This window comes from Chamaea fasciata, unplaced genomic scaffold (genome assembly GCF_029207755.1).
Source record: "Chamaea fasciata isolate MVZ Bird 193981 ecotype frontalis unplaced genomic scaffold, bChaFas1.0.hap1 SCAF_5, whole genome shotgun sequence".
NCBI lineage: Eukaryota > Metazoa > Chordata > Aves > Passeriformes > Sylviidae > Chamaea > Chamaea fasciata.
This window is the reverse complement of record NW_027094090.1, coordinates 1540878-1568324: the sequence shown is the minus strand read 5'-3', so window position 1 is coordinate 1568324 and position 27447 is coordinate 1540878. Positions and strand designations below refer to the sequence as shown.

Genomic DNA, 27447 nt, shown 5'->3' with positions numbered 1-27447 from the left:
AAACGGAACGAACTAAAAACCGGGCTCAAATCCCGAATCTCTGGCAGGATTTTCTCGGGGTCAGGGCGGTGAAATGGGAAAATTTTTTTTCCCTTTTTTTTTTTTTTTTTTTTTTAAATCTGAAGGGGAATAAAAGTTGATTTTTTATTAAAGGGTTAAAAAAAAAAAGTGGTTTTGTTTGTTAGTTTGTTTGTTTATTAAGGGGTTAAAAAAAAAAAAGAAGGAAAGGCTGGGAAAGTTTTCCCCGTATAATTCGCTTTATTCGCAAAATCCTGGAAATTTGGGTCCTTTTTTAATTTTTTTTTTCCCCAATTTTTCCACGATTTCACGGGAATTTGCACCTCTGGGATATTCAGGTGGAGGCTCAGCCTCCTCAAGGATCTCTTAAAGAATAAAAGTTGATTTTTAAGTGTGGAATTGGTTAAAAAAAGAAGAAAAAAAGGGAAAAGTTTTCCCACAGAATTCACTTTATCCAGCAGGAACAATCCGCCTTTGATCCCTGCCATTGATATCCTGAATTTTGTTCATTTTCAGCCAAAATCTGCAATTTTTGGTCTTTTTTCCCCCAATTTTTCCACGATTTCACGGGAATTTGCACCTCTGGGATATTCAGGTGGAGGCTCAGCCTCCTCAAGGATCTCTCAAAGAATAAAAGTTGATTTTAAGTGTGGAATTGGTTAAAAAAAGAAGGAAAAACCGGGAAAGTTTTCCCACAGAATTCACTTTATCCAGCAGGAACAATCCGCCTTTGACACTTGCCATTGATATCCTGAATTTTGTGGATTTTCAGCCAAAATCCTGCAATTTTTGGTCTTTTTTCCCCCAATTTTTCCACGATTTCACGGGAATTTGCACCTCTGGGATATTCAGGTGGAGGCCCAGCCCCTCTGCATCCCTTAAGGAATAAAAGTTGATTTTTGAAATGCGGAATTGCTTAAAAAAAGAAGAAAAAAAGGGAAAAGTTTTCCCACAGAATTCACTTTATCCAGCAGGAACAATCCGCCTTTGATCCCTGCCACTGATATCCTGAATTTTGTGGATTTTTAGCCAAAATCCTGCAGTTTTGGGTCTTTTTTTACCATATTATCCATGATTTCACGGGGATTTGCACTCTGGGTTTGTTTTGCCCTCCCGCCAAGGATCGGGAATCACTTTTGGCCCCATTCCTTTGGGATTTTTCCGGATCCCAATGAGCTTCTGGTGACTTTTCCCCTAATTCCTTAATTTATTCCCCATCTCCCATTAAAAATTCCCAATTTTTTTTTTTTTTCACCCATTCATCCACAATTCCAAACCGGGGAAATTTGGATCAGGAGCAGGAATTTTTTTTCCACTTTTTTCCGCATTTTTTGGGGGGGATTTTTTTTTTATTTTCTTCCTGGGGCCAGTTTGGGTTTCCCGGTATAAAACCCAAAGTGGTAAAACTGGAGCGAATCCAAATCTGAAATTTTGGGGGTTTTTTTTGGGGGGGAAATGGGAAGGAAAAAAGGGAATTTCTGGTGGCAGAGAGAAACTTCCTGGAGAAAAGGGAAAATGAGGAATTTTTTCACTAAATGATGGTTTTTGGGGCAAATCCAAAATTTTGGAGGTTTTTTTTGGGGAAATGAGATGGAAATAAAGGGAATTTCAGTGATTTTTTTTTCCACTTAATGATGGATTTTTGGGCAACAAAAAATCCAAAATTTGGGGGTTTTTTTTGGGGAAATGAGGAGGAAAAAAGGAATTTCTGGAATTTCAGTGATTTTTTTTTCCACTAAATGATGGGTTTTTGTGCATCCCCAAATCCAAAATTTTGGGATTTTTGGGGGAGAACTGAGAAGGAAAAAAAGGGAATTTCTGGAATTTCCGTGGTTTCTTCACCAAATCCAAAATTTTGGAGGTTTTTTGGGAAATGAAGAGGAAAAAAGGAATTTCTGGAATTTCTGTGTTTTTTCCACTAAATGATGGATTTTTGTGCATCCCCAAATCCAAAATTTTGGGATTTTTTTGGGGAACTGAGAAGGAAAAAAAGGGAATTTCTGGAATTTCCGTGGTTTCTTCACTAAATGATGGTTTTTTGGACAACCCCAAATCCAAAATGTTTTTTGGGAAATGAGGAAGGAAAAAGGGAATTTCAGGTGGCAAAGAGAAATTTCCTGCAGAAAAGGGAAAATGAGGAATTTCGGTGATTTTTTTTTTCCACTAAATCACCTTTTGGGCAACAGAAAATCCAAAATTTTGGAGGATTTTTGGGGGAAATGAGAAGGAAAAAAGGGGGGGATTGTTTGGTGGGTTTGGGGGTTTTTTTTTTTGGTAGAAAAACCTGTAAGAGAGGAAAAAAAAATTCCCCTTTGCTTCCGGGATTTTTCCCGGTGTTGACCTGATTTTTTGCCAACATTTTGCCGATTTTTGCGCTGATTTTTTGATGATTTCGCTGATTTTCGCTGATTTATTTGCTGATCTTTTTGTTGGTCAAAATTTTGCTGGTTTTGGCTGAATTTTTTCTGACATTTTCCTGAATTTTGCTGGGTTTTTTGCCAATATTTTTCTCTTTTTTTTTTTTTATTTTTGTGCCAATTTTTTGCTGATATTTTGCTGGAGTTTGCTGATTTTTTCCTGATTTTTCCTGATTTTTGCTGATTTTGCTGATTTTTTTGCAGATTTTTTTTTGCTGATTTTTGTGTTGATTTTTTTCCTGATTTTTGCTGATTTTGATGATTTTTTGCCGATTTTTGTGCTGGGATTTTTTTTTCTGATTCTTTTGTCAAGAGTTTGATGGGTTTTGCTGATTTTTTTTTTGCTGATTTTTTGCTGATTTTTTTGCTGATTTTTGCTCTGATTTTTATGCCAACATTGTGCTGATTTTTGCTGATTTTTTGCTGATTTTTTGCTGATTATTTTGTGATTTTTGTGCTGATTTTTTCCTGACCTTCGCTGGGTTTTGCTGGGTTTTGTGCTGATTTTTGCTCTGATTTTTATGCCAACATTTTGCTGATTTTTTTCTGATTTTTTTTCTGATTTTTTTCTGATTTTCTCTGATTTTTTTTCTGATTTTTGCTGATTTTTTTCTGATTTTTTTCTGATTTTTGCTGATTTTTTCCGATTTTTTTTCTGATTTTTGCTGATTGTTTTCTGATTTTTGCTGATTTTTTCTGATTTTTTCCTGATTTTTTTCTGATTTTTGCTGATTTTTTCTGTTTTTTGCTGATTTTTTCTGATTTTTTTCTGATTTTTGCTGATTTTTTTTCTGATTTTTTTCTGATTTTTGCTGATTGTTTTCTGATTTTTTTTTTTTTTTGGCCGATTTTTTGCTGATATTTCCCTGGGTTTTGCTGAATTTTCGCTGAATCTTTGCGCTGAAGTTTTGCCAACACTTTGCCGATGTTTTGCCGATTTCTTCCTGATTTCTTGCTGATTTTTTGCACAGATGTTTTACCAATATTTTTCTGGGCTTTTGCTGATTTCTTGCCGATATTTTTGCTAATTTTTTTCCTGATTTTTGCTGACTTTTCCCGATTTTTTCCCGATTTTCCCCCGTTTTCCTCCAGCCAAACTCCATCTCCAAACGCATCCAGCAGTGGTTGCGCCCCCAAAATAAAAACAACTGACCTTGCCACAAAAAAAAATAAAAATTATTACTACTGATTTAATAACAATTATTCATTAATTAAAATCTATTTTTAAATAAAGCCTTTGGCATCAGCCGGAATTCTGATGTTCTGGGATCTTTGGACAATCCAATTTTTCCTATATTTAATTCCTCTATTTAATAGAACAATCAATTTAATGATTCTTTTAATAATTAATTCACCAACGAATTCCTTTATTTCTTTTGATAGCATGCGGATTTATTTTAATGTATTCGTAATTTCTGCTCTCCTCCCTTTAATTTAAGAGTAACGAGGGAAATGCTTTGAGGAAAATGTTCCTCTTAAAATGATTCGGAGAAAAAACGGGATTGGGGATATCCACGTGAAAAATGGGATTTGGAAACATCCAAGGAAAAACTGGATTGGGAATATCAATGTGAAAATTGGATCGGGAATATCCGCGGAAAAACGGGATTGGAAATATCCAAGGAAAAACGGGATTGGAAACATCCATGGGAAAATGAAATCTGGAATATCCAAGGACAACGGGATTGGGAATATCCACGTAAAAACGGGATTTGGGAATATCCATGTGAAAACAGGATTGGGAATATCCATGGAAAAAAGGGATTTGGGAATCTCCAAGCAAAAATGGGATTGGGAATATCCATGGAAAAAAAACGGGATTTGGAAATATCCATGGGAAAACAGGATTGGGATTGTCCATGGAAAAACGGGATTGAAAATATCCATGTGAAAACGGGAATGGGAATATCCAAGGAAAAATGGGATTGGGAATATCCATGGAAAAATGGGACTTGGAAATATCAATGGGGAAATGGGATTTGGAAATATCCTTGTGAAAATGGGATTGGGAATATCCATGTGAAAACGGGAATGGGAATATCCAAGGAAAAATGGGATTTGGAAATATCAATGTGAAAACGGGATTGGGAATATCCATGGAAAAACAGGATTGGAACTATCCAAGGAAAAACTGGATTGGAAATATCCATGTGAAAATGAAATCTGGAATATCCAAGCACAACGGGATTGGGAATATCCATGTAAAAATGGGATTTGGGAATATCCATGTAAAGATGGGATTGAAAATATCCATGTAAAAAGGGAACTGGGAATATCCAAGGAAAAACTGGATTGGGAATATCCAAATAAAAATGGGATTGGGAATATCAATGGGAAAACAGGATTGGGAATATCCATGGGAAATGGGATTTGGAATATCCGTGTGAAAATGGGACCGGGAATATCCATGGAAAAATGGGATTGGGAATATCCATGTAAAAAAAATGGGATTGGGAATATCCGTGGGAAAATGGGATTGGGAATATCCATGTGGAAAATGGTATTTGGAAATATCAACATGAAAACAGGATTGGAAATATCCATGGAAAAAATGGGATTGGAAATACTGTCCATGTAGAAATGGCATTGGGAATATCCATGCAAAAACGGGATTGGGAATATCCGTGCAAAAACGGGATTGGGAGCATCCGTGTAAAAATTGACTCAGGGAATATCAGTGTGAAAACAGGATTGGGCACATCCACGTAAAACCGGGACTGGAAAACCTCCGGCCCCGTTACCACCGCTTGGAGTCGGCTTTAAGAACTCCAGGGAAGGAGGAGGAGGAGCCGGGGAGGCTGAGGTCGGATTTGAGGACAATTCCTTCCCCCGGAGGGTGAAGGCTCCTAGGGAACGGGAACATTCCCAAAGTTGCTCCCAGGGGTGCACGGGGTGGGATTTGGGGGTGCCAGGATGATCCTGGTGGGTCCATCCCAGCTCAGGATGTTCCGTGATTCCGTGACCCGTCCATCCTTCCCTTCAGACTTTTCTCCTCCCTGAACCTGCAGGGGAGCACCAGCCTCACCGCGTCCAAAAAAAGAAAAAAAGCAGCAAAATTTTGGAAGAGGAACAGCTCCTTCCTAAAAAAAAAGGGATCCAAGAGGGAGTAACAGCCTCACCTCGTCCAAAAGAGGGAAAAAATCCGCAAAATTTTCAGGGAAGAGAGGCTCCTTCCTAAAAAAAAGGGATCCAAGAGGGAGTAACAGCCTCACCTCGTCCAAAAAAAGCAAAATTTTGGAAGAGGAACAGTTCCTTCCTGAAAAAAGGGATCCAAGAGGGAGCACCAGCCTCACCTCGTCCAAAAAAAGAAAAAAATCAGCAAAATTTTGGAAGAGGAACAGCTCCTTCCTAAAAAAAGGGATCCAAGAGGGAGTAACAGCCTCATCTCATCCAAAAGAGGGAAAAAATCAGCAAAATTTTCAGGGAAGAGAGGCTCCTTCCTAAAAAAAAGGGATTGAAGAGGGAGTAACAGCCTCACCTCGTCCAAAAAAAGCAAAATTCTGGAGGAGGAACAGCTCCTTCCTGAAAAAAGGGATCCAAGAGGGAGCACCAGCCTCACCTCGTCCAAAAAAAGCAAAAAATCAGCAAAATTTTCGGTGAGGAGCAGCTCCTTCCTAAAAAAAGGATCCAAGGGATCCAGCATTCCCACCTGGATGAAAGCCGAGATTGGGAACTCCAGCACAGCCCGTTTGCACTGGATTCCCGGAGGAAAACCAGACTGGCGCCGCAGGAGGATTTATTCGGGCTGACACCAACACCCCGACCAACGGCGTCGTCTTCTGACTCTGTCGCTGTTTAATTTTTTTGTCCTACGGCATTTTTCCTTTAATTTCCCTACCACGGAACGGTTATTCCTGTTCCCACACTTCACCTGAGAGCTCCCGGATTGCAATAACTTGGCTCAGGCTCCGTTATCTTCCTGCAGGGAAAACCCGATTTTATTTTTTTTTACTATCCCAACTCGTTTTGGACGGTTTTGTCTTGGGTCGCGACGCAAAACGGATTTTTTAAAAAGTTACCAAAATTCCATATTCTGTCACCGGCTGGAGAAATGTTTCTTTATCTCTTCCACCCCTCGTAACTCCCGGGGAATCTTCCGTCCACGGGCCACCGAGGCTGACAAAATTACATTTACATACGATGTATGTAAATGTATGCAAATTACATTTGCATACAATTACGTCGCTGACAAAACTACAGGTCGTGTTCTGACTCTGGCAGGGGTTTGTCTTTGTTCGTTTGGGGGTTTGTGCTAATCCATCTTTATTTTAATTTTCCTGGCAAAGAACCGTCTGTTCCTATTCCCAAATCTTTGCCTGGAAGCCACTTTAATTTCAAAATCGCCGTAATTCAGAGGGAGGGGGTTTTATATTTCTAATTTCTCAGGGAGGCTCCTGCCTTCCTCAGCAGACACCCGTCTTTCCGAAGAAAAGACAGCAGCTCCTTCCTAAACAACAAAAACCCAAAAACCCCAAAAGGGATCCAAGAGAACCAACCCCGGAGATCCCATCCCGGGATCCGCTCTGCCTTCCCAAACGAGGATTTCAGCGGAGAAAGTCTCCCACAAGCACCACGCAAAGACGGAAAAGAAATTCCCGAATTCCACGGCTCCGACTGCTCCGGCTGGGGCGGAATCCAGAGCTCGGAGCTGAACGCCAAGAACGGGAGGGTTGGGAACTCCTCCAAAGTTTCCAGGAGGAACACGGCAATTTTTTGGGGAATGGCTGATGCGGAAAATCGGGACAAGGCAGCCGAGGCCGGGGAGAAGGGCCGGGAAGGAGTTTGGTCGCCGGAGATAAAATACCTCGTGGATTCCCAGGAACAGCTCCCAAGCCAACGTAAAGGAAAACGTTGAGCGAGGCTTTTGCTGGAGTGTTTGGGTTTGAACCCGGACGGAAACGTCGCAGCCTGGTCGTGTTAAACCCGGGCTGCGAAGAATAAAATAAAAACAATCCACTTGTAATAAATAACAAAAAGAAGAAAAAAGAGAAAAAAAATCAATTCCCTTTATTCCTTCGGCGTCATTTCCACGCCGAGCCCGAGTCCTCTGGCGCCCGGGAATGCTCCCTCTCCCATCCCAGTGGATGCTCTTTTTTTTGGGTTTTTTCCCCCCCAAAAAAAGGCACAAATTTCTTTCTGAAACCTTTAAATCCTGCGCTCTCACACCTGGTTATGTGCAGCCCTTGGGCAGCCGTGAAGAGGGCGCGTCTCCTCATCTGAACACCGCCGAACCCGTGGGTTGGGCATCTCTCAGGAATCCATTCGTGGTGGGTTTGTTGGCCGGTTTTTTGAACTTAAATCCGGCCAAGAAAGCCAAATGTGCTTTGGGGTTTCGTTTCTCGTGGGTCTCGAAAAGAATTTAACGGGTTCCGCGAAGAATTCCATCCGTTTTCTGCCCAGAAGTTGAGCTCAACCCCACGGCCCCGACGGAGTGGGAAAGGCTGTTCCAGCTCTGGGGTGTCGGAGTTGTTAAAAGGAGATTTTTAATTTATTTTTTTAAGTTATTTCTTAAATCTGTCCGGTCCAAAGGCAGAATTTTTCGCTCCAGAGGAGATTATTCCCGATTTTACGAGCAGGGAAAAGCCACCCCCCGAGGGGACAGAGCCCATCCCCATCCTCACCCCCGTCACTTTTCTGGGTGAAAAAAAAAGCTGAAACGGAGCAAAACCCCAAATCTCAGCCCAGCGGGGCAGATTCCCAGATTTTCCCTCACCTGAGAGCATCCAAAACTTCACCTGACCCCTGCCGTGGGACGGGAGGAACAGCGGGGCGCTCCTGGTGGCTTTTCCGGGCAGGATTTGGGGGATTTCGGGATTTCGGGATCTGCTGCTCCGTCGGGCCAAAGCAGCTGCTTTTTCCCCCAGCTCGGCCAGACCCAAAAAACCTCGCCCCAAAAAACCTCGCCCCAAAAAACCTCCCCCCAAAAAACCTCGCCCCAAAAAACCTCGCCCGAAAAAACCTCGCCCGAAAAAACCTCCCCCCAAAAAACCTCCCCCCAAAAAACCTCCCCCCAAAAAACCTCGCCCCAAAAAAACCTCCCCCCAAAAAACCTCGCCCCAAAAAACCTCGCCCCAAAAAACCTCCCCCCAAAAAACCTCGCCCCAAAAAACCTCCCCCCAAAAAACCTCGCCCCAAAAAACCTCGCCCCAAAAAACCTCCCCCCAAAAAACCTCCCCCCAAAAAACCTCGCCCCAAAAAACCTCCCCCCAAAAAACCTCCCCCCAAAAAACCTCGCCCCAAAAAACCTCCCCCCAAAAAACCTCGCCCCAAAAAACCTCCCCCCAAAAAACCTCCCCCCAAAAAACCTCCCCCCAAAAAACCTCCCCCCAAAAAACCTCCCCCCAAAAAACCTCCCCCCAAAAAACCTCCCCCCAAAAAAACAGGTTCAGGCCGTGGGTTTGGGCCACGCCGCCGCTCGAGGGTTGAAATCCCTGGGGGGTGTTTTCGGAGAGGTGGCCGAGGGAAAGTTTTATATTTTTTTAGGAAGGAGCTGCTTCTCCTCCAAAATTTTGATTTTTTTTTTGTGGTTTTTTTCTTTTTTTTGTTTTTGTTTTTTTTTTTTTTTTTGTTTTTTTTGGTTTTTTTGTGTCTCTTTGGGACTGGGCGAGGCTGTTGCTCCACTTTTCGGGAAGAACCTTTTTTTTTCCTAAAATCCAGCCTGACGTCTCATTTTTTTCCTTTTTTTTTTTTTTTTTTTTTTTTTTTAGGAAGGAGCTGCTTCTCCTCCAAAATTTTGCTGATTTTTTTTTGTTTGTTTTTTTCTGGTTTGGTTTTTTTTTTGTCTCTTTGGGACTGGGCGAGGCTGTTGCTCCACTTTTCGGGAAGAACCTTTTTTTTTTTCCTAAAATCCAGCCTGACGTCTCATTTTTTCCTTTATTTTTATTTCTTTTATTTTTTAGGAAGGAGCTGCTTCTCCTCCAAAATTTTGCTGATTTTTTTTTGTTTGGTTGGTTTTTTTGGGTTTTTTTTGTCTCCTTGGGACTGGGCGAGGCTGTTGCTCCACTTTTCGGGAAGAACCTTTTTTTTTCCCTAAAATCCAGCCTGAAGTCTCATTTTTTCCTTTATTTTTATTTTTATTTTTATTTTTATTTTTTTTAGGAAGGAGCTGCTTCTCCTCCAAAATTTTGCTGATTTTTTTTTGTTTGGTTTTTTTGTTTTTTTTTTTTTTGTCTCTTTGGGACTGGGCGATGCTGTTGCTCCCCTTTTCGGGAAGAACCTTTTTTTTTCCTCCTAAAATCCAGCCTGACGTGTCATTTTTTCCTTTATTTTTATTTTTATTTTTTAGGAAGGAGCTGCTTCTCCTCCAAAATTTTGCTGATTTTTTTTTGTTTGGTTTTTTTGGTTTGGGTTTTTTTTTTTGTCTCTTTGGGACTGGGCGAGGCTGTTGCTCCCCTTTTCGGGAAGAACCTTTTTTTTTCCTAAAATCCAGCCTGAAGTCTCATTTTTTCCTTTATTTTTATTTTTTTTTTTTTTAGGAAGGAGCTGCTTCTCCTCCAAAATTTTGATTTTTTTTTTGTTTCGTTTTTTTTGGTTTGGTTTTTTTTTTGTCTCTTTGGGACTGGGCGATGCTGTTGCTCCCCTTTTCGGGAAGAACCTTTTTTTTTCCCTCCTAAAATCCAGCCTGACGCAGCTGCGGCCGTTCCCTCCCGGTGATCACGGATGGAAGCGGGAATGGACGGACGGAATTCCAACGAGACCAATTCCAACGATTCCTCCTCTTTGACCGCACCAACCCCACGGAATGCTCCAGGCTGCGGGAAGCTGGGAAAAGCCCTGGGGGCGCTGGTGACAGTGGCTGGACGTCCCCAGGTGTGCCCAGGTGGGCAGGAGGTTGACGGCACCTGGATTTGACTGTTGGAAGGGTTTGGAGAACCAGGAGAGGCTGCGGGAGCTGGGAAAAGGAGAAATGGGAGCTCAGGGGGGACCTCGTGGCTCTGCACAACCCCCTGAGAGGAGGGGACAGCCGGGGAGGGATTTGGGATCTAATCCCCGGGAACAGGGGCAGGAGGAGAGGGAACGGCCTCAGGCTGGGCCAGGGGAGGCTCAGGGTGGATTTTAGGGAAAATTCCTCCATGGAAAAGGTCGTCAAGCATTGGGATGAGCTGCTCAAGGCAGGGGTGGAGTCACCGCGCCCGGAGATGTTTGAGGAACGACTGGACGTGGCGCTCGGCGCTCAGGTCTGGTGCTCTGCCACAGCCTGGACTCGATGCTCTCCGAGGTCTCTTCCATCCTCAGTAACGCTGCGATTCCCGGGAATACCAGGATGAGGAGGGCGATGTCGCCTCCCCGTGCCGCAGGTTACCCGCGGACGGGGCGCGCTCCGCCAGGGGGCGCTGCGCCCGCCGCCTCCCCCAGCCCGCGCAACCATGGCCACGCCCCCGAGGCTTCTGATTGGCCGACACCTCACCGGCCACGCCCCTGCGGCTCCTGATTGACCAACACCTCACCGGACACGCCCCCGCGGCTCCTGATTGACAACACCTCACCGGACACGCCCCCGCGGCTCCTGATTGACAAACACCTCCCCGGGCACGCCCCCGCGACTCCTGATTGACCAACACCTCACCGGCCACGCCCCCGCGGCTCCTGATTGACCAACACCTCACCGGGCACGCCCCCCGCGGCTCCTGATTGACCAACACCTCACCGGTCACGCCCCCGCGGCTCCTGATTGACAACACCTCACCGGACACGCCCCCCGCGGCTCCTGATTGACCAACACCTCCCCGGACACGCCCCCGCGGCTCCTGATTGACCAACACCTCCCCGGACACGCCCCCGCGGCTCCTGATTGACCAACAACTCATCGGGCACGCCCCCCGCGGCTCCTGATTGACAACACCTCACCGGACACGCCCCCGAGGCTCCTGATTGACCAACACCTCACCGGACACGCCCCCGCGGCTCCTGATTGACCAACACCTCACCGGACACGCCCCCGCGGCTCCTGATTGACAACACCTCCCCGGACACGCCCCCGCGGCTCCTGATTGACCAACACCTCACCGGACACGCCCCCCGCGGCTCCTGATTGACCAACACCTCACCGGACACGCCCCCCGCGGCTCCTGATTGCCCAACACCTCCCCGGGCACGCCCCCCGCGGCTCCTGATTGACCAACACCTCACCGGACACGCCCCCCGCGGCTCCTGACTGACCAACACCTCACCGGCCACGCCCCCCGCGGCTCCTGATTGACCAACAACTCATCGGGCACGCCCCCCGCGGCTCCTGATTGACCAACAACTCATCGGGCACGCCCCCCGCGGCTCCTGATTGACCAACACCTCACCGGACACGCCCCCCGCGGCTCCTGATTGACCAACAACTCATCGGGCACGCCCCCCGCGGCTCCTGATTGACCAACAACTCATCGGGCACGCCCCCCGCGGCTCCTGATTGACAACACCTCACCGGACACGCCCCCCGCGGCTCCTGATTGACCAACACCTCACCGGACACGCCCCCGCGGCTCCTGACTGACCAACACCTCACCGGCCACGCCCCCGCGGCTCCTGATTGACAACACTTCACCGGCCACGCCCCCGCGGCTCCTGATTGACCAACACCTCCCCGGACACGCCCCCGCGGCTCCTGATTGACAACACCTCACCGGACACGCCCCCGCGGCTCCTGATTGACCAACACCTCCCCGGGCACGCCCCCCGCGGCTCCTGATTGACCAATACCTCCCCGGACACGCCCCCGCGGCTCCTGATTGACAACACCTCACCGGACACGCCCCCGCGGCTCCTGATTGACCAACACCTCACCGGGCACGCCCCCGCGGCTCCTGATTGACCAACACCTCACCGGACACGCCCCCCGCGGCTCCTGATTGACCAACACCTCACCGGACACGCCCCCGCGGCTCCTGACTGACCAACACCTCACCGGACACGCCCCCGCGGCTCCTGATTGACCAACACCTCACCGGCCACGCCCCCGCGGCTCCTGATTGACCAACACCTCATCGGACACGCCCCCCGCGGCTCCTGATTGACCAACACCTCACCGGGCACGCCCCCGCGGCTCCTGATTGACCAACACCTCACCGGACACGCCCCCCGCGGCTCCTGATTGACCAACACCTCCCCGGACACGCCCCCGCGGCTCCTGATTGACCAACACCTCACCGGACACGCCCCCCGCGGCTCCTGATTGACCAACACCTCCCCGGACACGCCCCCGCGGCTCCTGATTGACAACACCTCACCGGGCACGCCCCCGCGGCTTCTGATTGACCAACACCTCCTCCTCAGCCCTCACAGCCCTCTGGCCACGCCCTCACGGCTTCTGATTGGCCAACACCTCCCCGGGCACGCCCTCACGGCTTCTGATTGACCAACACCTCCTCCTCAGCCCTCACAGCCCTCTGGCCACGCCCTCACGGCTCCTGATTGGCCAACATCTCCCCGGACGCGCCCCCCGCGGCTCCTGATTGACCAACACCTCACCGGCCACGCCCCCGCGGCTCCTGATTGACCAACACCTCACCGGACACGCCCCCGCGGCTCCTGATTGACAACACCTCCCCCTCAGCCCTCACCGCCCTCTGGCCACGCCCTCGCGACTCCTGATTGGCCAACATCTCCACGGACGCGCCCCCCGCGGCTCCTGATTGGCCACCGCCGCCACCGCCGCCACCGCCGCCATTTTCAAACCGCCGCCGGCGCCATTTCTCCCCGGGCTGAGGTGCCGCCGCTGCCATCCCCGTTCCCGGTGCCCGGCCCCGTTCCCGGTGCCCGGCCCCGTTCCCGGTGCCCGGCCCCATGGAGACAGAGCCCCCGGGCCACAAAGCCCCAGCGCGGAGACGGAGCGGGGCCAGCACGTCGCCCCCGGCGGGCGGCAGCCCCGCTGCGGCCGCCTCCTGCAGCCGGTAGGAGTCGCGATCCCGCCGTGAGGGGCTGAGGGGGAGCCGCGGGCAGGGGGAGCCCTCCGCGGAAGGACGGTCCCTTTAGCTTCGTTACTGCCTCGTGAAGGGGATTTTCCAGGGAAATTCCCTCCTTTCCCATCTCCTGAGGGGAATTCCTCGCTGTGGGAGAATCCTTTGCCTTTTTTGCCTCATGAGATGGGCGCATCCTTGCCCGTCCCCTCATGAGGAGAGGGGCTGTAGCTGCTCCTACCACGGGATTTTAAAGGGTTGAAATGATATTTAAGGATTATCTAGTGGGGAAACCTCCCACTATCCACAGCTTCTCTGGGCTCCATGTGGTCATCTCCTTCTATCCTGATTTTTTTTTATTATTATTTTATTGTGGTTTTTAAATCCTCTCTGTGAAATATCTGTCGCCGTCACTCTTGAGATGTGGAACTCGGGAGATTCTCCTGACACAAACTTGGCGAAATAATTCACCCCGATTTATCAGCTTCATCTCCATTGCGTTGACCCCAAAACGTTGCTTGAATTTAGAACTGAAACGGATTGAAAACCTTGAGAAAATGTCCCAGGGGTGTTGTTAATTCGGCGAGAAAGGCGAAATAAACGTCGATGAGTTGGGGTTTTGCGCGGATTGTTCAAGTTGTAGGTTGGAAGGGCTTTGAAAAAAGAAACTTTTCCGCCGAAATCTCCTGTTGAAAATGAAACTAATTAACGCACTTGGCAAAGCAAGAGCCTGACTGGGGGCTTGGATGGCTTGGGACGGTCCGGAATTCCTGGGTGAGGCTTTTTTGATGTGGGAATTGGGCTCAAAATTAGAAAGGAATGAATTACAGGTGAGAATTAGAGGTTTTAACTCTCCGCCTGGCCACTCGGGGTGATGCAGAGAAATTCAAGGTGCTGCTCTTGAGGCTCCTTCAGAATAGTCAAAGTTTCCCTGAGAAACCTCCAGGACGATTTCAGATTTTGGCATGGTCGGGGGGAGCTCTGGAATCCTCCAAGGGCCGGGATTTTCTCGCCTGGATCACGCTCGCTGCGGGAAAAATTCTCCTGGTGTTGACAGGGGATGGTCCGTGCTGCGGTTTGTCGGCGTGGGAGGGTCTGACAGGGGTGGAGACGGCGCTTCAATCCCTTTTCACCTTCCTTAAATCCATTTTTATACCTTCCCAGAGTTCCTTTTTTGACCTTCCTTGAGTCTCTTTTTTACCTTCCCCGGGTTCCTTTTTTCTACCTTAAATCCCTTTTCTACCTTTCTTAAATCCCTTTTCTACCTTTCTTAAATCCCTTTTATTAACCTTCCCTGAGTCCCTTTTTTACCTTCTTCAAATCCCTTTCTTTTACCTTATTAAATCCCTTTTTTACTTTCCCTAAATCCCATTTTTACCTTCCTTGAGTCCTTTTTTTTAACTTCCCTGAGTCCCTTTTTTACCTTCCTTGAGTCCCTTTTTTTACCTTTCCTAAACCCCTTTTTTACCTTATTAAATCCTGGGTTTTACCTTCCTTAAATCCCTTTTCTTACCTTCCCTGAGTCCCTTTTTTACCTTCCCTAAATCCTTTTCTTACCTTCCTCAAATCCCTTTTTTTAACCTTCCTTAAATCCCCTTTTTTACCTTCCCTGAGTCCCTTTTTTACCTTCTTCAAATCCCTTTTTTTACCTTATTAAATCCCTTTTTTACCTTCCTTGAGTCCTTTTTTTTAACCTTCCTTAAATCCCATTTTTACCTTCCCTGAGTCCCTTTTTTACCTTCTCTAAATCCCTTTTTTACCTTATTAAATCCTGGTTTTTACCTTCCTTAAATCCCTTTTCTTACCTTCCCTAAATCCTTTTCTTACCTTCCTTAAATCTTTTTTTTAACCTTCCTTAAATCCCATTTTTACCTTCCCTGAGTCCCTTTTTTACCTTCTCTAAACCCCTTTTTTACCTTATTAAATCCTGGTTTTTACCTTCCATAAATCCCTTTTTTTTACCTTCCCTGAGTCCCTTTTTTACCTTCCCTAAATCCTTTTCTTACCTTCCTCAAATCCCTTTTTTTACCTTATCAAATCCCTTTTTTTTCTACCTTCCTTGAGTCCCGTTTTTTACCTCCCCGAAATCCCTTTTCCCCTCTGCTCTCGGTCCCTTTTTTTGCACCTGAGCATCTTTTTGCCGCAGTTTCCTTTCCCAGTCTCCAGATGGGATCTCCCCAAATCCCAACTGGCATCATTTGAACTTCCGCCGACACCAGATTTTCAATCATTTCATCCTTGCAGCTGTTGGGGAAGAGGCAAAGCAGGACAGAGTGACAGAAGGTTTGGGGTTTGGTTTTTGTGGGGTTTTTTTTTAATTAAATCCACCTGGGAAAAACCAGTTCCACTCTCTAAATCTAATTAAAAAATAAAAATAGACAATCAGGGCAAAACCAGAAAAAACCACCCTTCTCTTTCAATTACTGTGCTTTAAGGGTTCCTCTTTTACACATTCAATAGATATTAAAACATTCTTTTTCTGAGTTTTTATTTGTTTTAAATATCCCCGACCATCTTATTTGGTAGATTGGTTTGTGGGTGGCTTCATTCTGGTAACACAGGTCTCATAAATCTTTCTCCTGAGGTGTTTTTGGTTCTTTTCATTTTGGTTTTAAAAACGCAGGAAATGAGTATTTTTTTATGCGGGGTTACAAGAGTTTTCTCCCGGATCTTCTGGCTTGGTCAGTTTAGATGTTACAAAGAAGAAGAAAAAAATTTAAAAAACAGGTTTTCTTTTACTATTTACGCCGTGTCCCAATCAGAAAATGCATTTCTCACTTTTTAAAAATCTATTAATAAAGCACAATACAGTACAATTTTTCCCCCCCCCCAAAAAAAACCCCAAAATCTTTTCAAACAGAACTAAGATATAACAGCAAATTCAACGGAATTGATGGCAAAATTCCCCGATTTTACCAGGATATTCCAAGATTTTCCCCCAGACTGCTTTGTCCAGTGGATTAAAATTCAATTTGCCTGCCATGGGATGTTCCCACCTTGGCTGGTTTACGAGAATTTCCCCTCTGGATCCTGGGAAAGCTTCACCCCGGTTTAACTCCCATCACTTTTTGTATTTTCTGGGGGGTTTTTTTCTCCCTTTTCTTTACCTGTCAGTATTTTTTCATCGATAAAAGCATTTTCCGCTTTCATTTCTGCCTCTCTGCTCTTACCAGGAGATCTGGGCGAGCCTCAGACCACAAAAAATTAAAAGTAATTTTCAAAATGCCCAGGAAAGGAAAACAAAGCTAAACCAATAATCTGTAGCAATAAGAATTATTAATATTTACATCCCTAAATCCTTTTCAATCCCAATTTTGCAGCTTGGTTGGTTCAGCCCTTTTTGCTGGGGGAGATAAAAAAGAATTCCAGGGTTTTCTCTACGCTTGGAATGCCAGAAAATCCGGATTGGTGGTGCTGAGGAGGGAAACACCTCATTAAAGGTGTCCCGTTAACTGGAACGAATTATTAATTATTATTAATTAAAATTAAAGCGAGGCTCTCCCTGTCATTTTAGGAGTGAGAAAATAAAACCCCTCCAGTTATTCCAGCCCCGACTCTCAGAAGTTCGGGTGGATCCCAGGTGGAAAAAGGAGATTTTTTTAAAAATCTTTTTTCCTCCTTCAGCAGCACCCTGTGCTCGTCCTTTCCCTTTGGATGAAATCCTTCCTCTCCCTCTGGATTAAACCCTTTCCTTTCCCTCTCTCTAGATTAAATCCTCCCTTTCCCTGCAGGTGTCCCCACTGCCTTGGGAATTAGAATTTTTCCTTTCCCTTCCATCCCCGGTGGCTGGAATTCCGCTCCTGCTTCCAGTGAAATAGTGGAGATTTCCAAAAATCGACCGGCTGGGATTGCTTGTGCTTTACTCGGCCAAACACAGCGAAGGCTGAAAGGAAAAAATTCCTGAAATACTTCAAGGTGATTTTTTTTTTTTTTTTCCCCTCCCTTCTCCTGCACTAAATTATGAAATCACAGAAAGATTTGGGCTTGGAAAATCCCAAAGGATTTTCAGGACCTTAAAGCTCATCTCTTACCGTAGGCCACCTCCACAAGCCCAGCTTGCTCCAAACCCTGTCCGACCTGCTTTTAAACATCCTTAAATATCCTAAATTTCCTTTCATTTCCCCCCCTGGCCGCTGCCACGTCCTTTTCCCGACCCTTTTTCAAGCTCCAAAGGTCACTTGGAAAATGAAATTAAAGTTCGAAGGGAGCGGGTGAAGGGTGTCCAGGCTCTGAGCCCGTGGGTGGCCTGGGAGCGTTCCCCACCTGTGCCTTCCCCAAAAGTTCTTTTTAAAGAGCCAAAAGTCGCGGCTGGGTGGTTTTGGTGAGAGAAACGCCACAAAGGTCGACGGTGAAAAGGTGCAGTGGACGTGATTTCCCTCCCACACACACCCCCAGGAAGGTTTTGTTCAGACTTTGGAGCTGCTCCGTGTCTGGCTGGGCGGGAGAAGGATCGCTTCCAGAGCTCGGCTCGGTTTAAACTCAGCTTTAAACTCAGCTTTAAAGAGCTTTTTCCAATGGGTCGGAGTGATTTTCATTGCTATTTTTAATTCCGGTTGGGCTCGTGAGTCCATTCAACTCCTCCTGGATCCCTGCAGTGTCCAAGGAGCCCCCTGGGACAGAGGGACATCCCTGCCCCACGGAATTCCTGGAATTTTTGGAGATCCTTTCCAACCCTAAACCGTTTTTAGTCTGAACTGCTTGAAAAAAATATTACCCCAGAGCATTAGGAAGGAGTAATTAATGAATTAATGACCTGCGCTGATGACTTTGCTGTTTGTTCCTGGATTCCTGGAAAAAACCTTTAAGGTCCTTAAAATCCCTTGGAATTTTCCAACCCCGAATCTTTCTGTGATTTCATAAATTCCTTTTTTTTTTTTATTTTTCCAGGCTGTTTTAACCTTGAACCAGCTCCCTTTTCCCAGCACTTTGGAGATCCCTGGATTCCCTTCTCCTGCAGATTTTCAGCCCTGAACTTTGGGAAGTCTTTGGGCTAAACCTGCACTCACAGGAGCCCCAAATCAAACCCCAAATCGAGGTTTCTCAGCCCTCCGTGTGTGTTTGGAGAGCTCCTGATTTTCCTGTGACCTTCCTCTCCCTTCCTGATGGGGAAGCAAGAGAGGAAAATCACCTCCGCAATGATTTGGCTCAAATCCTGGATGGATTTTCCAGGTTTTTTTTCTCCTAATCCAGGCATGGATGGTGGCAGGGAGCAGGCTTGACTCCAATTCTCCTTGTGGGGATGAAAATCTTGGAATTTTGGGGGTTTTTTTGCTTATTTGCCCCATAGAGGTTTTCGAGGCAGGAGCAGACAACGGACAAAATAAATTTTAAAAAAAGCTTAAAAGGAGAAGGAAAAAAAAAAAAAAAAAGGATCTTGAAACTCAGCCAAAACAAGAGTGAAGGATTAAGAAAAGCGGGAAAAGCTGCAGCAGAGGAGGAGCTGTTATTCTGATTTTTTGGGGGGGTTTTCTCCTCGCCGTTGCACTGTCACTCACCCACGTGGGAGGGCAGCTCCGACCCCAATAAATCCCTTTTCCTGGTGTGCTGGTGAATAATCTTTACAGCAGGCACATGAACTGCCCTCCTCGCTGCCCGGGAATGTTCTCCTGCACGTGAGCTCTGTCTAGCAGACTTTCTCCTCTCTTTAAAATAAAATAAAATAAAATTCGGGTGTTTTTTCCTTTCCCCCTGCACCGGGAGATTTCTTTGGTGTGTGGGTGGGTTGGTTTGTTTTGAGAGCTGGAAATGCCAGCGAGGCTTTAATAAAACTCCTCTGCCGATGAAAACTTGGCAGGCAAAACTTCAGGTGTGTTGATGTTTCTGCCGTGGAAAGGGATGAGAGAGGCTCTGAAATCTCCTTTTCTCCCCGTGTTTTGTGCCTCGGCTCCAGAAAATCCTCCCTGGAGGCAGCAGCTCCTCGTCTGCTGCAGCTTTTCCTGCCTGCCTTAAGCCTTCCCCCTTGTTTTGCCTGAGCTTTGAGCTCTTTTTCTTCTTTCTTCTTCTCCTTGTAGGCTTCTTTTTATTGTTATTGATGTTATCCCTTCTCTGTTCCTGCCTTCAGAACCTCCACGGGTAAATAACCAAAAAAAAAATCCAAGATTTTTCATCCCCACAAGGAGAATTGGAGTCAAACCTGCTCCCTGCCACCATCCATGCCTGGATTAGGAGAAAAAAAGCTGGGAAATCCATCCAGGATTTGAGCCAAATCATTGCGGAGGTGATTTTCCTCTCTTGCTTCCCCATCAGGAAGGGAGAGGAAGGTCACAGGAAAATCAGGAGCTCTCCAAACACACACGGAGGGCTGAGAAACCTCGATTTGGGGTTTGATTTGGGGTTCCTGTGAGTGCAGGTTTAGCCCAAAGACTTCCCGAAGTTCAGGGCTGAAAATCTGCAGGAGAAGGGAATCCAGGGATCTCCAAACTGCTGGGAAAAGGGAGCTGGTTCAAGGTTAAAACAGCCCGGAAAAAGAAAAAAAAGAAAAGAAAAGTGAATTTCTCTCTCCTGAGCACAACGGAAGCGTTTGAAACGGCCGGAATGAGACAGAGCGAAGGGGCGCAGCTCGCCGCCCCCTCCCAGCGCGGCCCCGGCGGCCCCAAACGCCTTGGCGCCCTTGGAGCTTTCCATTTTGCATTTCAGGGCGGAATGGAAAGGCGACTGCGCTCCAACTCTCCTTGTCGGAGCCGAGTCCACCTTGGCCTCCTCGGGCTGTTGAAATATTTCGCGTGTGAAGTCACTCGGCGCCGCTTTACCGCCCGCACCTGGTTCTCGTCGTCGTGCAGACGCTTCCATCCCCAGCTCCGCCCCGCAGAAGTTTCCTGCCTCCCGCTCTTTTCTCCTTGTTCTTTTTTGCTCCGTTTTTTTCTCCTCCTCTCCGGGATTCCCAGGCTGTTCTCCCACCCAAATCTACCCCTGGCCCCGTTTCTTTATTTTGTTTTTCTGCTGTGGGATAAACGTGAATCCCCCTGAGCAATGCAGGGCAGATTTTTAAAGCAGGCGAGGTGAACTTCCCCTAAAAACAAAAATCCCGCCGCTCCCAGCAACGAGCTGGGTGTTTCTTTCTCCTTCACTCCATCACTTTTTGGGAATTTTCAGCTTTTCCTGATTAATTTCTCCGCTTTGGCCAGTCTCATCCTGATCCCGCCAGGAGAACTTGTGGGCAGCTCCAAGTTCTTCCTTTGGGGTGTTCCCATCGCTAAAATTGACAAGAAAAAGGGGGAAAAAATTATTTAGGGATCTGACCTCCCCCAGCTCGATCCCACTGGATTTTATGGCTTCTGCAGAGCTGGAAAAACGCCGATTTTAAAATCTGAGCTAAAAACGGGGGAGAGTTTGCGTCTGTAACAGGGGAAGGGGCTCGTGGCGTGGGGATGGTTAAATCCCGTTCATTCCAACTGGAAACGGCCAAAACTTGAACCGTTCTCCAGAGGCTGGCGCCGTGGGAATGAAGGGAAGTCAGGCACAGGTGATTTGGGAGGGTCTGTGCTGGGTTAAAGCGTCCAGGGCTTCGCTCTGCTCCAGAAAAACTCCTGGACAATTCCTGAGCTGCCAGTGCAGGCTCTATGGGCTCTGCTTTCCTGCAGGGATTTCTCTTCCCGATATTTGCTTCTTTCTCCTTGGATGAACTCCAGGCTCCTCAACGTCCCTTCACGGCGCTTTCGGACGTCTTTACATCGACAAACCTGCTTTTCTTTGGATTTTCTTCTCTGGATTTTCTTCTCTGGATTTTCTTCTTTGGATTTTCTTTTGACTTTCTTCTTTGGATCTTCTTTGGATCTTCTTTGGATCTTCTTTGGATCTTCTTTGGATCTTCTTTGGATCTTCTTTGGATCTTCTTTGGATCTTCTTTGGATGATCTTCTTTGGATCTTCTTTGGATCTTCTTTGCACCTCTTGGTGGTTTTTCTAGACCACAGAACTCCAGGTTCCTCCACCTCCCTTCATGGCGTTTTCTAACACCTTTGCCTCGACAAATCTGTTTTTATTTTCATTTTCTTTTGATTTTCTTCGCACCTCTCGGTGGTTTATCTAGAGCACAGAACTCCCTCCAGATAAACTCCAGATTCCTCAACCTCCCTTCATGGCACTTTCAAACATCTTTACATCGACAAATCTGCTTTTTTTTTAATTTGATTTGGATTTTCTTTGCACCCCTTGGTGGTTTTTCTCGACCCCAGAACTCCAGATTCCTCAACCTCCCTTCACGGCACTTTCTAACATCTTTGCCTCCACAAATCTGCTTTTCTTTGGATTTTCTTTGGATTTTCTTTGGATTTTCTTTGGATTTTCTTTGGATTTTCTTTGGATTTTCTTTGGATTTTCTTTGGATTTTCTTTGGATTTTCTTTGGATTTTCTTTGGATTTTCTTTGGATTTTCTTTGGATTTTCTTTGGATTTTCTTTGGATTTTCTTTGGATTTTCTTTGGATTTTCCTTGTACCCCTCGGTGCTTTTCCCAGACCCCAGAACTCCGTGCTGACCTTGGCACTAAAAATTCCCGCAGGGCTATTTCGAGCCGCCTGAAGTCAGGCTTTATTCTCAGCCTTTCCAAGTACCTGCTCTCCACGCCCAGCCGGGACGACACCAGGCAAAAAATGGATTCATGAACTTGATGTCTGGAAATTTCGGGAACTGCTAGAGATTCATTTCACCTAAAAATCCCATCGCTTCAATCCGAGCCTCGGCCGGGTTGGTTTGGTGTTTTTTTTATCATCCCCGGCGGCAGGAGAGGCGCCCGGGGTGGCTCCGAATGTTTGTCTGGAGCGTCGCTGTCCCCGACAGTGACAGCCCGAGCAGCTGCTGGGGGTGACATCAGCCCGGGCGAGGGGAGCCGAGCTCCGGCATGTGCCGATGGCCCTCCCCGGCCTTTTCTTTTTATTTATTTCGGCTTTAATGAGCGGGCTTGGCCCCCGGCGCCTCTTTCGGGGCTGATTGACAGGGGCCGGTGTGCCCGGATTGTGCTCCGGGGGATTTGGGATCCAGCCTCGGCGGGTTTGGGGTCCTGGGATCCGCTGCTCCCAAATGTTTTGGGGTGCTGGGATCCGCAGCTCCTGTGCTCCTGCAGCTCCCAAATGTTTTGGGGTGCTGGGCTCTGCAGCTCCTGTGCTCCTGCAGCTCCCAAATCTGTGCTTCAGGAGTTTTGGGGTCCAGCTTTGGGAGATTTTGGGGTCCAGCTTTGGGAGATTTTGGGATCCAGCTTTGGGAGATTTTGGGGTCCAGCTTTGGGAGATTTTGGGGTCCAGCTTTAGAAGATTTTGGGGTCCAGCTTCGAGAGATTTTGGGGTCCAGCTTTGGGAGATTTTGGGATCCAGCTTTGGGAGATTTTGGGATCCAGCTTTGAGAGATTTTGGGGTCCAGCTTTGGGAGATTCTGGGGTCCAGCTTTGGGAGATTTTGGGGTCCAGCTTCGGGAGATTTTGGGGTCCAGCTTCGGGAGATTTTGGGATCCAGCTTCGGGAGATTTGGGATCCTGGGCTCTGAATCTCTTGAGCCAGGGCTGCTCCTGCAGCTCCCAAATCTGCGCTTTGGGAGATCTGGGGTCCAGCTTTGGGAGATTTTGGGGTCCAGCTTCAAGAGATTTTGGGGTCCAACTTCGGGAGATTTTGGGGTCCAGCTTTGGGAGATTTTGGGGTCCAGCTTCGGGAGATTTTGGGGCCCAGCTTTGGGACATTTTGGGATCCTGGGATCTGCATCTCCTGTGCCAGGGCTGCTCCTGCAGCTCCCAAATTGTGCTTTGGGAGCTTTTGGGGGATCCAAATTTGGGAACATTTAGGATCCAGCTTTGGGAGCTTTTGGGATCCTGAGCTCTGCATCTCCTGTGTTCCTGCAGCACCCAAATTGTGCTTTGGGAACTTCTGGGATCCAGCTTTGGGAGCTTTTGGGATCCTGGGCTCAGCATCTGCTGTGCCAGGGCTGCTCCTCCTGCAGCAGGGACAGACCTTGCGTGGATGCTGAGGAGCAAAATATTTTGGCAGCAGCTGCATCGCTTCCTCCTCCTCCTCCTCCTCCTCCTCCCATCCCAGCCTGGAGAGCAGGAGCAGCTCCTGGGAATGTGCTGACTCACGGAGCTGCTGACGCTCCTTCCCTCGGCAGCTTTCGTTTGTCTCTCAGTCAAGGAGAAAGTTTTCCTCTTATTGCCATGATCCTCCCTCCCCTGCCTGGGGAACGGGGAGGAGAGTTTATTCCTGCCATATTCCCCAAAAAAAAAAAAAATATCCCCCCGTGGATGTTTGGTGAGGGGTGATAAAATAAAGGGGAAATGGGGGTGAAGGAATTCTCTCCTGTGAGGGTGGAGAGAGCCTGGAACTGAGCTTGGCGCTGCCCCTGGATCCCTGGGATGTCCAAGGAGGGATTGGAGCAGCCTGGGATGGTGGGATTGACCCTGGAATGAGCTCTGAGGTCCCTTCCCACCCAAACTGCTCCTGGGATTCTGGGATTTGGGACACTCGGGATCCATCCCGAGGGATTTTTATGGGAAACGGGGAGAGAAAAGAGAGGGAAAGGGAAGGGAGACCCTTCATGGATTCCTGAGGTTCCAAGTGAAGCCCCTCAGTCCGTTGATTTCCTGGAGAGGAGATGGATCCAATGTCAGGCTGGGAGAGCTGGGAATGTTCTCCTGGAGAAGGGAAGGATCCAGGGAGAGCTTCCAGAATATTCCAGGGCCTGGAGGGGGCTCCAGGAGAGCTGCAGAAGGACTTTTCCCATCGTTGGGAATGTCCTTTTTCCATTATTGGGATTACCCTGGAAATCACCGCGCTTTTCAAAGGCCATTCCCGGGGAGCCCCCCGGCATTCCTATCCGATCCTCCTCTCATTCCCCAGTTCATCAGGATCCCGCTGGAACTCCAGCCTGCCTCCACCAACACCATCTTTTCCTCTTCAATAAAACCAAAACGTCGAGTTCTTCTCTCTGGTTTTCAGCTCTGACAACGGAGTTCTCTTCCGGCGAAGCTTTTTCCCCTGGAGCTTTGATAAGCCCAGCCTGAGCGCCCTGAGTCAGGCTTTGTTTGCCCACAGCTTGGGAGGCCTCCTCCTCCAAACATCAACTCTTAACCAGTTAAAAATCTTTTTTTTTTTTCCCCCCTTTGCAGAAAAGCCTTGAAATTAAAACTCCAAAAATTCTTTGTGGAGTTTTTTTTTTGTTGTTTTTTTTTTTTTTAATCATTCCAAGCAGGATTCAGAAAAAAAAAAAACCACCACCCAAATTTTCATCTACTCCCGTTCTGTTCGTCATCTTCAAACTGGTTTATGTTTAAGAACGTCTTGCTCTGAAAAACAGCCGAAAAGGAGAAGGAGGTTGGAAGTCGGAAAACAATCTGTGTCTGGGGCAGGCCGGCGACGAGAAGATTAATAACGACCTAAAACGCGATCGGGAAAATTGGCTCGCTCTCTTTTAATGTTTTAACCAACAGCTTTGAGATTTTGGGGAGGGGTGTTTTTGAAACTGTTGAACTTCTCCCCGAGGTCGATCGTCAACCTGGCGGCGGGCGCGATTCCCAGGAAAGAAACAAAATTTGTGTTTCCGTGAGATCCTGGCGGGAGGATCCCGGTGTTTATCCAGGGAAGGTGGGGAACAATGAGCTGCTTCCTACCCCGAAACAATCGAGGTGCCCTTATCAATTCCTTATCAATTAGTTACCCAAACTTCCTCTCCTGAGATTATTGGGGCCACTTCTCCTCCTCCTCCTCCTCCTCCTCCTCCTCCTTCAGGGCTTTTTCCCTCTCTGCTGCTTTTCTGACTTGGAAATCCGACTGGAATTCTCGATTTTAGGGATAAAAATGTTCCCAGCTGCTTTTCCATGTTGAAAATCCGACTGGAATTCTCGATTTTAGGGTTAAAAATATTCCCAGCTGCTTTTCTGATTTGAAAATCCAACTGGAATTCTCGATTTTAGGGTTAAAAATCTTCCCAGCTGCTTTTCCGCCTTGAAAATCCGACTGGAATTCTCGATTTTAGGGTTAAAAATGTTCCTTTCTCTCCATTTTAACGTTAAAAATATTCCCTTCTCTTGATTTTAAGGGTAAAAAATGTTCCCAGCTGCTTTTCCACCTTGGAAATCCAACTGGAATTCCCGATTTTAGGGTTAAAAATGTTCCCAGCTGCGTTTCCGCCTTGAAAATCCGACTGGAATTCCCGATTTTAGCGTTAAAAATATTCCCAGCTGCTTTTCCACCTTGAAAATCCAACTGGAATTCCCGATTTTAGGGTTAAAAATGTTCCCAGCTGCGTTTCCACCTTGAAAATCCAACTGGAATTCCCGATTTTAGGGTTAAAAATGTTCCTTTCTCTCCATTTTAAGGTTAAAAAATATTCCCAGCTGCTTTTCTGATTTGAAAATCCGACTGGAAATCCCGATTTTAGGGTTTAAAATGTTCCCTTCTCTCACTTTTTGGGGTGAGAAATATTCCCAGTTGATTTTCCAACTTCAAAATCCAACTGGAATTCTCGATTTTAGGGTTAAAAATGTTCCCAGCTGCTTTTCCACCTTGAAAATCCGCCTGGAATTCTCTCCGTTCTGCGGTTAACAATCTTCCCGCTGGATCACGGCAATCTCTGTTTGGACAGAAAGGTTTCTCTCTCTCTCTCGGCACCGTTTGTTGGGAAGAGAGCCCAGGACATTTCATTTCTCGCCGCAGACGCCGGGTGCCAAACCAGAAATGTTTGTTCCCTCCCCGACTTCGGAGGGATTTGTTTTGCCTCCCGTGTTTTTACATCTCCGGACTTTTTATTTTTGTGCCCTAGCGGTCACCCCCGAGGTCGTTAATCACTCCGGGGGCGTTAATCAGCCTGCCCTAATTAACTCTGCTCCTGCCGAGGTCAGGGGAGAGGCTCTGGCTGCCCCAAAATTTGGTCTCTTCGCGTCCGAAAATGTTCCGGCCAGGCCGCTCTGAGCCGGGATCCAGCCGTCAGCGAGCGGGTTGTGGCCGGCTCCGCTGCGCTCTGCTTCTGCCGCGGGGATCCGGGGAGGGAAAACTGCCGGGGTCCTTCCGGGTCCGCGTCGGCCAGGACCTGGAATTCATCCAGGACCTGGAATTCACCTGGACCTTGAACTCATCCAGGACCTGGAATTCACCTGGATCTTAAATTCATCCATGAGCTTTAACTCATCCAGGACCTTGAACTCAGCTGGACCTTGAACTCATCCAGGACCTTGAACTCATCCAGGACCTGGAATTCACCTGGATCTTAAATTCATCCATGAGCTTTAACTCATCCAGGACCTTGAACTCAGCTGGACCTTGAACTCATCCAGGACCTTGAACTCATCCAGGACCTGGAATTCATCCAGGACCTTGAACTCATCCAGGACCTGGAATTCACCTGGATCTTAAATTCATCCATGAGCTTTAACTCATCCAGGACCTTGAACTCATCCAGGACCTTGAACTCATCCAGGACCTGGAATTCACCTGGATCTTGAACTCATCCATGATTTTTAACTCATCCATGACCATTAACTCATCCAGGACCTTGAATTCACCTGAACCTTTAATTCATTCAAGGCCTTGAACTCGTCCAGGACCTTGAACTCAGCTGGACCTTTAATTCATCCATGATTTTTAACTCATCCATGACCTTGAACTCCTCCATGACCATTAACTCATCCAGGACCTTGAACTCACCTGGATCTTGAACTCATCCGTGACCTTGAACTCACCTGGATATTTAATTCATCCGTGACCTTGACCTCCCCTGGAGTGGCCTCAGGTCCATCGCAGGGATGCCCCCGGAGCAATCCTGACTCGGCCCCAAATCCAGGGATCCACCTTGGGATCTCAGGCAGGTGACTCGGCTGGGGGAGAAAACCCAGCCCAGGCCTGGTGCCACTGCCCAGGGCTGGCCTGGGACCTCACCGTCATCATCATCATCATCATCATCATCATCATCATCATCATCATCATCATCATCATCTGATCCAAGCCCCAGTGTCCAGCCTGGCCTTGGACATTCCAGGGGCTCTGGGAATTCCAGCCCTGCCAGGAATTCCTTCCCAAGATCCCACCCAAGTCTCCCCTTTCCCAGGATTTCCCTGTGTCCTGTCCCTTGTCTCCAGTCCCTCTGCAGCTCTCCTGGAGCCCCTTGAGGCCCTGGAATGTTCTGGAAGCTCTCCCTGGATCCTTCCCTTCTCCAGG

At 47.4% G+C, this 27447-nt stretch overlaps 1 protein-coding gene across 1 annotated transcript in view; it reads left to right on the top strand.

Annotated features, from left to right (window-relative positions):
* The first annotated feature begins 13166 nt into the window (after positions 1-13166).
* Positions 13167-27447, top strand: part of NET1 (neuroepithelial cell transforming 1) — a 46185-nt gene continuing 31904 nt past the window's right edge. Inside the window, exon 1 of the mRNA XM_066182648.1 lies at positions 13167-13315. Coding sequence (XP_066038745.1) covers positions 13209-13315 — 107 coding nt within the window. The 5' untranslated portion in view covers positions 13167-13208. The remainder of the gene's footprint in view (positions 13316-27447) is intronic.